The sequence below is a fragment of the Pan paniscus genome, chromosome X, assembly GCF_029289425.2.
Source record: "Pan paniscus chromosome X, NHGRI_mPanPan1-v2.0_pri, whole genome shotgun sequence".
Lineage (NCBI taxonomy): Eukaryota > Metazoa > Chordata > Mammalia > Primates > Hominidae > Pan > Pan paniscus.
In genome coordinates, this window is record NC_073272.2 from 115594262 (window position 1) to 115607769 (window position 13508).

General features: G+C 36.0%; 1 protein-coding gene across 2 annotated transcripts; it reads left to right on the forward strand.

Moving 5' to 3' along the window:
- The first annotated feature begins 7973 nt into the window (after positions 1-7973).
- AGTR2 (angiotensin II receptor type 2) lies at positions 7974-12203 on the forward strand. 2 transcript variants are annotated; one of them, XM_057301114.1, is made up of 3 exons: positions 7974-8046; positions 8198-8257; positions 9474-12203. In XM_057301114.1, exon 3 carries the CDS (start codon positions 9509-9511, stop codon positions 10598-10600), a length of 1092 nt encoding a protein of 363 aa, XP_057157097.1. In that variant the 5' UTR covers positions 7974-8046; positions 8198-8257; positions 9474-9508; the 3' UTR covers positions 10601-12203. The 2 variants fall into 2 exon arrangements, with proteins under 2 accessions (XP_057157097.1, XP_057157098.1); XM_057301115.1 differs by lacking the exon at positions 8198-8257.
- The last annotated feature ends 1305 nt before the right edge of the window (positions 12204-13508 follow it).

Sequence of the window (13508 nt, forward strand, 5' to 3'; positions counted from 1 at the left end):
ATTATTCCAATCAATAGAAAAACAGGGAATCCTCCCTAACTCATTTTATGAGGCCAGCATCATCCTGATACCAAAGCCGAGCAGAGACACAACCAAAAAGGAGAATTTTAGACCAATATCCTTGATGAACATTGATGCAAAAATCCTCAAGAAAATACTGGCAAACTGAATCCAGCAGCACACCAAAAAGCTTATCCAACATGATCAAGTGGGCTTCATCCCTGGGATGCAAGGCTGGTTCAATATACGCAAATCAATAAATGTAATCCAGCATATAAAGAGAACCAAAGACAAAAACCACATGATTATCTCAATAGATGCAGAAAAGGCCTTTGACAAAATTCAACAACCCTTCATGCTAAAAACTCTCAATAAATTATGTATCGATGGGACATATCTCAAAATAATAAGAACTATCTATGACAAACCCACAGCCAATATCATACTGAATGGGCAAAAACTGGAAGCATTCCCTTTGAAAACTGGCACAAGACAGGGATGCCTTCTCTCACCACTCCTATTCAACATAATGTTGGAAGTTCTGGCCAGGGCAATTACGCAGGAGAAGGAAATAAAGGGTATTCAATTAGGAAAAGACGAAGTCAAATTGTCCCTGCTTGCAGATGACATGATTGTATATCTAGAAAACCCCATTGTCTCAGCCCAAAATCTCCTTAAGCTGATAAGCAACTTCAGCAAAGTCTCAGGGTACAAAATCAATGTACAAAAATCGCAAGCATTCTTATACACCAATAACAGACAAACAGAGAGCGAAATCATGAGTGAACTCCCATTTGCAATTGCTTCAAAGAGAATAAAATACCTAGGAATCCAACTTACAAGGGACGTGAAGGACCTCTTCAAGGAGAACTACTAACCACTGCTCAATAAAATAAAAGAGGATACAAACAAATGGAAGAACATTCCATGCTCACAGGTAGGAAGAATCAATATCGTGAAAATGGCCACATTGCCCAAGGTAATTTATAGATTCAATGCCATCCCCATCAAGCTACCAATGACTTTCTTCACAGAATTGGAAAAAAATACTTTAAAGTTCATATGGAACCAAAAAAGAGCCCGCATTGACAAGTCAATCCTAAGCCAAAAGAACAAAGCTGGAGGCATCACGCTACCTGACTTCAAACTATACTACAAGGCTACAGTAACCAAAACAGCATGGTACTGGTACCAAAACAGAGTTATAGATCAGTGGAACAGAACACAGCCCTCAGAAATAATGCCGCATATCTACAACTATCTGATCTTTGACAAACCTGAGAAAAACAAGCAATGGGGAAAGGATTCCCTATTTAATAAATGGTGCTAGGAAAACTGGCTAGCCATACGTAGAAAGCTGAAACTGGATCCCTTCCTTACACCTTATACAAAAATTAATTCAAGATGGATTAAGGACTTAAATGTTAGACCTAAAACCATAAAAACCCTAGAAGAAAACCTAGGCATTACCATTCAGAACATAGGCATGGGCAAGGACTTCATGTCTAAAACACCAAAAGCAATGGCAACAAAAGCCAAAATTGACAAATGGGATCTAATGAAACTAAAGAGCTTCTGCACAGCAAAAGAAACTGCCATCAGAGTGAACAGGCAACCTACAAAATGGGAGAAAATTTTCACAACCTACTCATCTGACAAAGGGCTAATATCCAGAATCTACAATGAACTCAAACAAATTTACAAGAAAAAAACAAACAACCCCATCAAAAAGTGGGCAAACGATATGAGCAGACACTTCTCAAAAGAAGACATTTATGCAGCCAAAAGACACATGAAAAAATGCTCATCATCACTGGCCATCAGAGAAATGCAAATCAAAACCACAATGAGATACCATGTCACACCAGTTAGAATGGTGATCATTAAAAAGTCAGGAAACAACAGGTGCTGGAGAGGATGTGGAGAAATAGGAACACTTTTACACTGTTGGTGTGACTGTAAACTAGTTCAAGCCTTGTGGAAGTCAGTGTGGCAATTCCTCAGGGATCTAGAACTAGAAATATCATTTGACCCAGCCATCCCATTACTGGGTATATACCCAAAGGACTATAAATCATGCTGCTATAAAGACACATGCACACATATGTTTATTGCGGCACTATTCACAATAGCAAAGACTTGGAACCAACCCAAATGTCCAACAATGATAGACTGGATTAAGAAAATGTGGCACATATACACCATGGAATACTATGCAGCCATAAAAAATGATGAGTTCATGTCCTTTGTAGGGACATGGATGAAATTGGAAATCATCATTCTCAGTAAACTATCGCAAGGACAAAAAACCAAACACTGCATGTTCTCACTCATAGGTGGGAATTGAACAATGAGAACACATGGACACAGGAAGGGGAACATCACACTCTGGGGACTGTTGTGGGGTGGGGGAATGGGGGAGGGATAGCATTAGGAGATATACCTAATGCTAAATGACGAGTTAATGGGTTCAGCACACCAGCATGGCACATGTATACATATGTAACTAACCTGCACATTGTGCACATGTACCCTAAAACTTAAAGTATAATAATAATAATAATAATAATAATAAAAAGTGATAAAAATGTTTTGGAATTATATAGTGGTGATAGCTGCACAACTTCATGAATATACTAAATATATTTTTAAAACGGTGCATTTCATAATATGTAAATTATATCTCAGTTTAAAAAAACAATTAAAAGAAGAATAATTTCAGTTGTGTGATCAGTATAAAATATAACCAATAAAAAATAGGAGTGTTACTGCTGAAACAACATGCAATAAATTAATTGTAAAGAATGCTGTCAACTTCTAGATACCCAAGTATGAGCTAGTTTCTTTGTGGGTGTATTGCAAATTATTTACCGTAAAAATTCTGCTTTCCAGTTGTACATTTTACAAATCCTTATTGAAAACCACGAATTCAAATATCTGTAGGGTAAATATCTAAAAGCTCAAGCACTCTCATAATTCCTAGTGATAAACTTCCTGTTTTCATTTCCTTGGAGTAAAAACCTCAAGATCCACCCAGAACACCACCCCAAACTTCCTGTCATCTTGTTCTATCTTCTTTTTTAAAAAAATTTTATTATTATTATACTTTAAGTTTCAGGATACATGTGCACAACGTTGTTTTGCAGCTCAAAAGCAAAAATATCCAAAATTGTACAACTCTTTTTTGTTTTTGTATCCTTTTAGGAGCTTGAAAAGTGGTTGGGGTAAATGACTCCCTTAAACAAAGCTAAATAACTATTTGCTCTGAATTGATGGTCAGTTTTGGAGAGATGATTATTTTGCCTCTTTCCCTGTCTCTTTGGTGAGGGATTGTTCTCTCTAATCTCCAACTTTGAGAATTTGTCCAATCAATCAAAGCAGATCTTGAATTACTTCTAGGCCACCTGGACAGGGACTTAATTATAGCTTCATCAATAATAGTAATATGTCAAATAATGTATCAACAGAATGGGGTGACTACCAGAAAAACAGGGTTCAGAGAGGCAAAACTGTTGAGAGAATGACTTGGAAGGCTCATCAATCTGGCAACCCGAGTGATAATCCCTGACAGAAATTTCCCGAAACTAAAGCAAAATAGGGTCCCAGTTACCAGCTTTCCTGATCTGATTGCAAAGTTACCAAGCCAGATTTACCTTGTTTCCTAATATTGGGATGGAGATGAAGAGGGTGCTTCAGATAAGGAACGCAATCTTTGTGGTCACTGGAAAGTAGTATATCTCTATTGCAAAGTAATAAATTAACAATCAAAGTACTATATCAGTTTTGAGATAATTTGATTGACATGAGCCATCACTGAGAGCCTGGGTATTCTGAGAAAGTTCAATATCTAGACCTAAAGCTCAAGGACCAAACTCTAGCTTAACAATTTGTTGATCCACTGCCCTATGAGAGTTCTAACCTGACAACATCTCCCCAAAACATCCCCCCAAAACATCCCCATCGCCTAAGAGTGGTGTTTAAATATTTCCAAGACAGCTCGTTGGTTTGGCCAATTTAGTCAATTGGCAATTTTGGATAATTTATTCAAGCTATTTAATTTAGTCATATCAGTGGGAGAAATGTCAAATCATTTAGCTGATATTTGGAATGTAAACAAAAATATAGATAATTTTTATTTAAAATTTTTTTCCACCAGTTGGGTTATATAGCATTTGAGATGCTCTGTGATAGAACTAGGGTGCCTTTTGCAAGATTCTAGTCTGAACATGGTACTCAGGCCTGAAGCTGTCTTTGGGGCAAAGGGAAATTAGAACTCTCCCTTCTCCTTATGTTCTTGGGACCAGATTCAGCTGGAAGCAGCTGGTCTCAATAATGTACTGAGTCTGACATCCATTCATCTCACTACATCAGTTTCACCTTAACTTACTTAATAGTCCTCTGTGTCACTTTTCATGTGATGCGTAGACAAAGAGGTAGTTTGATGAAAATAATCACTCATGTTGGGCATTTCACTGAATTTTAAGCTGGTTTCTACAAAATGACCAATCTGATTGTTATTTCTGAATAAAAGACCTTATTTTTTTTTCCATTTGCTTTCATTGTGACATTTCACAGACAGGCACAAAAATAATATGCAAAGATTCATCAATAATGGGCAATCTTCTTAACTACCCTCCTTTTAGAGACCCCCAGGTTAGGAAAAGTCCAGTGACAATTAAAGCAAGGCTACTCTATGGGTAAGTGAATTAAAGAAAAGTTGGTATAAAGTATGTATGTGGGTACATGGGTATGAATGGTGTGTGTGTGTGTGTGTGTGTGTGTGTGTGTGCTGAAGTTGAGAGAAGTGGCAATGATATTGGCACTCAGTGTGGTGGCTGGGGTTGGGGAAAGTTAAAATGACTCTGAAAGACCTAGATTAAAAAGGAAGACCCATATATATTAAAATCATTCCGTAATCTGTACCTCTAATCTTTACCTCTATAACCAGGGCACTATGTCTAGAATTTTTACGCATTTTTGCATTTATGTATTTCTTTTCTCCTTTGAAGTTTCATCTGTGTGTGTGGGTGGAGGTGAGGCGGCAAATAAAATTTGTTCTGAACTCTGTAACCTTCTAGCAGAGGAAGAATTTCTCTCAAGAACATTTACTTTTATAGCTTAGTCCTTTAAAATTTACTGTTAAGTAATTTCACAATAAACAACAGGTATTCATTAGAAAAAAATTAATTTAATGTGATTTACTATTTAATTCTGCTAGCTCAGCTACACTTGTCCTGCAGAGCTGCATAATTTATTCAAATGGCCTGAAACTTTTTAAGTAAGTCTACCAGCAGAAAAATTATTCCCTACTCCCAGGAGAATGAACTTTTTGTGTTGTACTGCTTCCCAGGACTGACACTTATTTGACTCTCAAGAGTATTTACATTGTTGGCTTAACTGGGAGTTCTTTGCTGAATCAATAATATACAGTATTTCTTTCTTCAAGTGGTGTCAATATTATTGCTATTCTTTTTATAAACTTTTTGTTAATTCTCTGCAGTTACAAAATTTTTCTTTGACTTGTGAAAAAATTTACTCCTAAGATTATGAAGACGCAGAGTAAATGGCCCTTTAATCTTCTGGGAAATATGTACCTCTTTAAACTTTATTTATGTCAGAACTTACTGTAATGAAGGACAAAAGCTCTAGACAAGGTCCCCTGTTGCTTGTGGGTGTTCAAGGCTAGGTCTTCTGGAGACAAGCCTGTAGTTTGTTCTCATAATTTTATAGCTCACCTCCTGGCTGTTTCTTTGCAAGGGGCCTAAGAGGGTACAAGAAAAAGAGCAGGGTGAGAATCTGACCCATTGTGACCACTCGCGAGGCCCTGGCCTGGAAACTTCCCCTTTATGTGGCAAAAACAAACATTTGAAATGGAGGGAGAAACCAGGTTTAAACAATGAGTGAAAACAGTTTCCATCTCAGCTTTCCTGCTGATAAACATATGTGCCCCCTCATTTGTTTCCGAAACATAAGTTTTCCATCATTTTAACAGAGCCTCAGCCTCAACTGAATCTGTCCAGAGCATAGGAAACAAATATTTTGAGATTTAGTAAAATGGTGCATACATATATTAGGGGCATTTTGACAATGTTCGAACTGTTTACCAAACAAACTTTATGATGGCCTATGCAAACCTTTGAATCCTACTGTATTTTTCACATAATGATGACTTCTCACTGATCTCATCTGCCTGTGTGCTACAGTATTGACTTTAATATTAATGGAGAAACAGACAGATAACAAAAGCCATGTGATTTGTCTCATGCCATTTGCAATTTTGTCTTCTGTCATCAACACTGACTTCTCCTTCCTTGTTCTGCTGAACTCCATACTTAGGTGCCCAGCTACTTCCTCAGAGCCTGCCCTCATTCTTTACCTGTGGCCTGCAGCATGGACAGGTGCATTCTTGCTGCTTATCTGAAAAATATGATCCACAGAAATAACTTGAATCTTTTTGCCCATTTAAAATGTGCTCTAGGTTCTCTGGTTCTCTGTACTAACTATAGAAAGCCATCTAGTCACAAGTTTCTCCTTCCTGTGGTCTCCATTTGGGCAATACAATTAAGAAAAATACGTTTCCCCACATAACAATTCTCCCAATTCTTTTCCCCTTCTTTGATGCTTTTATGATAGATTATGAATGGTCATCCGTGATTTTCTGTAAATGCCACGTTTCCTTTTTGCCAAGACAAAGAGTGAGACTAAGGGACCATCTAGTGCTTCCTCTTGTGGTACAGAGGCTAAACAGCGTGAGTTCTGATATTAGTTTCCTTTGATTTAAATGCAAGTGTCTTCATTTAATAGCTGTATGATCTCAGAAAAGTTATTAAACTCTATGAGTCCTAGTTTCCTGATTTGTAAAGTGGGGGCTAATATGAATAGCTTGTAATAGCACCTACCATATGCTAGGCATGATTTTAGGCACTTTAAACATATTAGCTCATTTAATTTTCCATTAGCTTATTTAAAATTCCTACTCTACGATGTAGGTAATTTATATCATTCTCCTTTCTCAGATGAGAAACTGAGACATGAAGAAGTAAAGTAACTTGGCCAAGGTCAGAATTAGTAAGTGGTAGAGCTGGGTTTGTAAAGCCAGGTAGTTGGATCCCAGAGGCTATTTACTAACCAGTGTGCTATATTGCCTCTCTATTAAATTATTGATGATAAATAACTCATCACAGTGTTCGGCACATAACATTTATTGTCAGCTAGTATTATCACTACCATCACCTGTTCTTATCTTTCTTCATTTTGTCACTCTTGCTTCTGCTGGATTGGTTGTGTAGTTTATTGCCCCCACTGCCACAAGAAACAGCAGCAACAGTGATCTAGGTTGAAATAGCTACCTAATCCTTCTTCACTTTGTATGCTTTGTATTTAAACCACAAATATGACAGAGACCTATGAAAGGAGACTAAACCTCTTTTTGGTCGTGTAAAAATTATATTCCTGCAATCTCCAACCCTCCAGCAACAAGCCAACAAAAACTGCGCAAAGCAAGGGAGAAATTTTAGAAGTGGTAGACTTCAAGTAAAATTCCTACCATTCTTTAATAAACAGGGGTAAAAATTTCAGAAAGTAATGAAGGTTGTGAAAGCTGATGAACAAAGACTTTGCTACTATAATAAATTTCCTAGTCTCTACTCACTAATTTCTATTAGAATGCCAATATCAGGAAAAAAGGAAGAGAAAATTCTGTAAATAATTACTATATTTTTCTCCTACCAAGTAAGCCACTGACTTCAAAATTCTCTAGCACATTTGTGGAAACTTCATTTTTTTTGTTTGAGATTTATTTGAATGAGCTGTTATGATTGGAGACAGTGAGAATTTCAGATTAATGTTTTGCAGACAAAAAAATAACCTCTCTGGAAAGCTGGCAAGGGTTCATAAGTCAGCCCTAGAATTATGTAGGTTGAAGGCTCCCAGTGGACAGACCAAACATATAAGAAGGAAACCAGAGATCTGGTGCTATTACGTCCCAGCGTCTGAGAGAACGAGTAAGCACAGAATTCAAAGCATTCTGCAGCCTGAATTTTGAAGGTAAGTATGAACAATTTATATATAATTTACTTGGAAAGTAGAACATACATTAAATGAAAATATTTTTTATGGATGAACTTCTGTTTTTCCTGTGTTTTAACACTGTATTTTGCAAAACTCCTGAATTATTTAGCTGCTGTTTCTCTTACAGGAGTGTGTTTAGGCACTAAGCAAGCTGATTTATGATAACTGCTTTAAACTTCAACAACCAGTAAGTCTTCAAGTGGAATTTATTATTGATTCTTTTATGTTAATTTGTTAGGTCAAAAGAAAAATCTTTAGAGCAAAATAAAAGTTTTGCTCTTTATTAGGAGGTTCTTTAGATATTACACTTTTAATTGGGTAGCTTATTTGCATGTATTTTGAAACTATCTAAAGTAAATAGTGTTTCCTTTGTATGCTTATCTTTAGCTAATGTGTTTTTTTTTGGTTTTAAAATAATGCTTCTAGTGAAAAAAATCACAAAAACCTCAACACTGTAACATTTGAGAGCAACGGCTATTCAGTTCTGTTAAACCGAAAAGAGAGAAAAAGAAAAATGATAAGACTATATCATGATTAATCATTGATGTTCATTTCTCATTTCACTGAGCAATCTAAACTACTTCTACTTGAACCTAACATAGGTTTGGCTGTTTTTTTCTTTATCTGATTTAATTGGAAATGGATTGTTTAGATATTAAATAGACCAAAATTAGATATCTATATCTAAAACTAATATTCTCTATTAAAAGGAGAAGACTTAGAAATATAAATATATTTCATAACTTCTTCTTAACTATATTATTATTGTGAAAACAATAGAAAAGTAAAACTAAAGGAATTATTTTTAATTATTAAAGACAAACCATGATTCCCCATCACAATATGTTCCTTTGGCATATTCTCTTTTAGTTTTTTATATACTTATTTTTTCCATTGCTTATGTTACTTATATTTTCCACAGCTGTAGTGATTTGTATGTAATTAGTTACTTAAATAGAGCATTTCTCTATGCAATAGCAAGCAGCAGTGTGGTTTCTAGAAAGTATACAAACAGAGATATATGCTCAAGGGTTTTTTGAAAGATTAACTTTTCTTACTTCTGGGTTTCTTATTTGTTTCACACATTTCCTGCCCTGACTAATCTTTTGAAATATTAATTTTCTTTAAATCTTTCAAAAACATCATAGAAAAGATGGGCAAAAGGTAGTTTTATTCAGAACTTTGAATCTCTGAAATGTCTTTTTTCTACTATCAGGAAAATTATTTCTCCTTTTTCAAGAGGTAAAATGAATTCTTGTTTTACAAGCCATGGCTCTGTTTCTTAATGTTTTCTATAATCACTCACTTCTTTTTTGCTTTTGACAAACATTCAAAATGCTAATGATTCAAGGATGTCCTCAGCTCTGTATGTGTTCTAAGAGTTCTATGTTTTTCCTCCACAGAAGGCATAAGAACTAGGAGCTGCTGACATTTCAATATGAAGGGCAACTCCACCCTTGCCACTACTAGCAAAAACATTACCAGCGGTCTTCACTTCGGGCTTGTGAACATCTCTGGCAACAATGAGTCTACCTTAAACTGTTCACAGAAACCATCAGATAAGCATTTAGATGCAATTCCTATTCTTTACTACATTATATTTGTAATTGGATTTCTGGTCAATATTGTCGTGGTTACACTGTTTTGTTGTCAAAAGGGTCCTAAAAAGGTTTCTAGCATATACATCTTCAACCTCGCTGTGGCTGATTTACTCCTTTTGGCTACTCTTCCTCTATGGGCAACCTATTATTCTTATAGATATGACTGGCTCTTTGGACCTGTGATGTGCAAAGTTTTTGGTTCTTTTCTTACCCTGAACATGTTTGCAAGCATTTTTTTTATCACCTGCATGAGTGTTGATAGGTACCAATCTGTCATCTACCCCTTTCTGTCTCAAAGAAGAAATCCCTGGCAAGCATCTTATATAGTTCCCCTTGTTTGGTGTATGGCCTGTTTGTCCTCATTGCCAACATTTTATTTTCGAGACGTCAGAACCATTGAATACTTAGGAGTGAATGCTTGCATTATGGCTTTCCCACCTGAGAAATATGCCCAATGGTCAGCTGGGATTGCCTTAATGAAAAATATCCTTGGTTTTATTATCCCTTTAATATTCATAGCAACATGCTATTTTGGAATTAGAAAACACTTACTGAAGACGAATAGCTATGGGAAGAACAGGATAACCCGTGACCAAGTCTTGAGGATGGCAGCTGCTGTTGTTCTGGCCTTCATCATTTGCTGGCTTCCCTTCCATGTTCTGACCTTCCTGGATGCTCTGGCCTGGATGGGTGTCATTAATAGCTGCGAAGTTATAGCAGTCATTGACCTGGCACTTCCTTTTGCCATCCTATTGGGATTCACCAACAGCTGCGTTAATCCGTTTCTGTATTGTTTTGTTGGAAACCGGTTCCAACAGAAGCTCCGCAGTGTGTTTAGGGTTCCAATTACTTGGCTCCAAGGGAAAAGAGAGAGTATGTCTTGCCGGAAAAGCAGTTCTCTTAGAGAAATGGAGACCTTTGTGTCTTAAACGTGAGAGCAAAATGCATGTAATCAACATGGCTACTTGCTTTGAGGCTCACCAGAATTATTTTTAAGTGGTTTTAATAAAATAATAAAATTTCCCCTAATCTAATCTTTTCTGAATCTTCTGAAACCAAATGTAACTATGTTTTATCGTCCAGTGACTTTCAGGAATTGCCCATTGTTTTTCTGATATGTTTGTACAAGATTGTCATTGGTGAGACATATTTACAACCTAGAAGTAACTGGTGATATATCTCAAATTGTAATTAATAATAGATTGTGAATAATGATTTGGGGATTCAGATTTCTCTTTGAAACATGCTTGTGTTTCTTAGTGGGGTTTTATATCCATTTTTATCAGGATTTCCTCGTGAACCAGAACCAGTCTTTCAACTCATTGCATCATTTACAAGACAACATTGTAAGAGAGATGAGCACTTCTAAGTTGAGTATATTATAATAGATTAGTACTGGATTATTCAGGCTTTAGGCATATGCTTCTTTAAAAAAGCTATAAATTATATTCCTCTTGCATTTCACTTGAGTGGAGGTTTATAGTTAATCTATAACTACATATTGAATAGGGCTAGGAATATAGATTAAATCATACTCCTATGCTTTAGCTTATTTTTACAATTATAGAAAGCAAGATGTACTATAACATAGAATTGCAATCTATAATATTTGTGTGTTCACTAAACTCTGAATAAGCACTTTTTAAAAAACTTTCTACTCATTTTAATGATTGTTTAAAGGTTTCTATTTTCTCTGATACTTTTTTGAAATCAGTAAACACTGTGTATTGTTGTAAAATGTAAAGGTCACTTTTCACATCCTTGACTTTTTAGATGTGCTGCTTTGATATATAGGACATTGATTTGATTTTTATTATTAATGCTTTGGTTCTGGGTTGTTTCCTAAAATATCTGGGTGGCTTAAAAAAAAACTCTTTAACTTGTAATAAACCCTTAACTGGCATAGGAAATGGTATCCAGAATGGAATTTTGCTACGTGGGGTCTGGGTGGGGGCAAAGAGACCCAGTCAATTACATGTTTGGTACCAAGAAAGGAACCTGTCAGGGCAGTACAATGTGACTTTGAAAATATATACCGTGGGGGTAGTTTTACCCTATATCTATAAACACTGTTTGTTCCAGAATCTGTATGATTCTACGGAGCTATTTTAAACCAATTGCAGGTCTAGATACCTCCTTCTCAGCACTATTAAAGCTCCTAAGTTAGAGGTGTGCCTAAAACTGAGTTACCTAAAGTTTACTTAAAGTATGAATATTAATTTTAGAAATTTGAGACTTTATTCTGTACCAGCCCTGTATAATAACAGGTTATCTAGGACCTTCCTCTGAGGTAGGTCTAAATACTGATCTCTGAGGCGGAACTAACGTTTTGGGGACTCAGCATCTCTGCCAGGTTCCAGGATTATAGACAGAAGAGTCCTGTCATACCACTTTCTGGAAAAGTCCTAATTTCATGTAATCCTTTTATTTTCAATAAAAACAAATAGCTAAATGTATAATCAACTATGATGTTATGTTTTCAATAATTTTGTAAAACAGCTCATATAAATAAAATTTTTAATTGGAAGAACATTCGTGCTTTTAAAATTTTTTTTAACTACTTCTAAGTATATATTCTACTTCTAAGTATTCTTACCTTCTCTTGTATCTGTATCCTCCATTTTATCTCCACTGATACTACTTAGTTTCAGCTCCGATTATTACTCACCTGGCCTCTTGCCATACTGTTCAAGTCTTCCTCTCTTGAGTATTGAGCCATAATTTCCCATTAGCTATGAAAGCAAAATCCAACTTTCTTCGAGTCTGCAAGACCTTGGGAGATGTGACTCTTCCTAGTCTTTCTGGACTTTTTCTCTCTGTCACACCTCTTCAAACCCTGTGTTTAAGCATCAAAAAATGACTTAATGCTTTTTAAAGCCTAATGCCCTTTCGTGCCTCTCTGCTGTTGTTCACACAGCTCCATCTTACTAAACACCCCTCCAATCATTCTCACCTCCTCAGGGCCTCACATTCAAGTGATGAAAATCTGCTCAACTTTCGACATTCAGCTCATGCTATTTCCTCTACCATAATAATAATTATTATACTAATTATAATACTACACCCCTAGAATTTCCTTTAATGAACAGAATTGCTTCTCTAGTTTTTGGGATGTTAAGCCTGACGTCTGCTTTTATAGAAGCCCAATGTTGAACCCTGAGTAGTAGCCTCCAAGTGGTTTTTCTTGGGACTAAGAAGAAATGCCAGTTGAGAGGATGGTACAAGAATGTGTGAACTCTTGCTTTAGGAATGTATGTACAAAAGTGTACTTGTCCGCTTTTCTCTTTGAAAATGCAAATTTCAGGTAAGCTTCTCAGATAACAAATGAAAATGTTTTTCTTCTCATTCGGCCACTTTTCAAGGTATTATGTAATATCCTTTCTTTTTCATGACCCCACCTTTTCTCAAGTCACCCAACACAATGCCTGGGAAGTACATAACATAACAACAGGTATTATTAGATGAGCATTATGTGCTAAGCAATATTAAATATGCATTGTTCCATTTTATTCTAAAAATTACTCAATGATTATTATTTTACAAATAAGGAAACTGAGGCACAGATGATTCCTGACTAATCTTTAAATTTGGCTCTGACAGATGAATCAGGTAGTATTAATTATGCGATTTAGTACTTCAAATATAAATCCTAGGCCACCAAGCAGGTATTTCAGACAGTCTTACACACTCCTTCAACCTTCACCTTAAAGTTAGTACTTCAGCATCCATAACCTCAGTAATACAAGTGCTTCTGTAGGAAAAGATAGGAGGCAGACGGATGAGGCTTTCTCCCTTTTTCTTCACTGCCCTTTCTTTGTACTCCATACTGTATGGAAC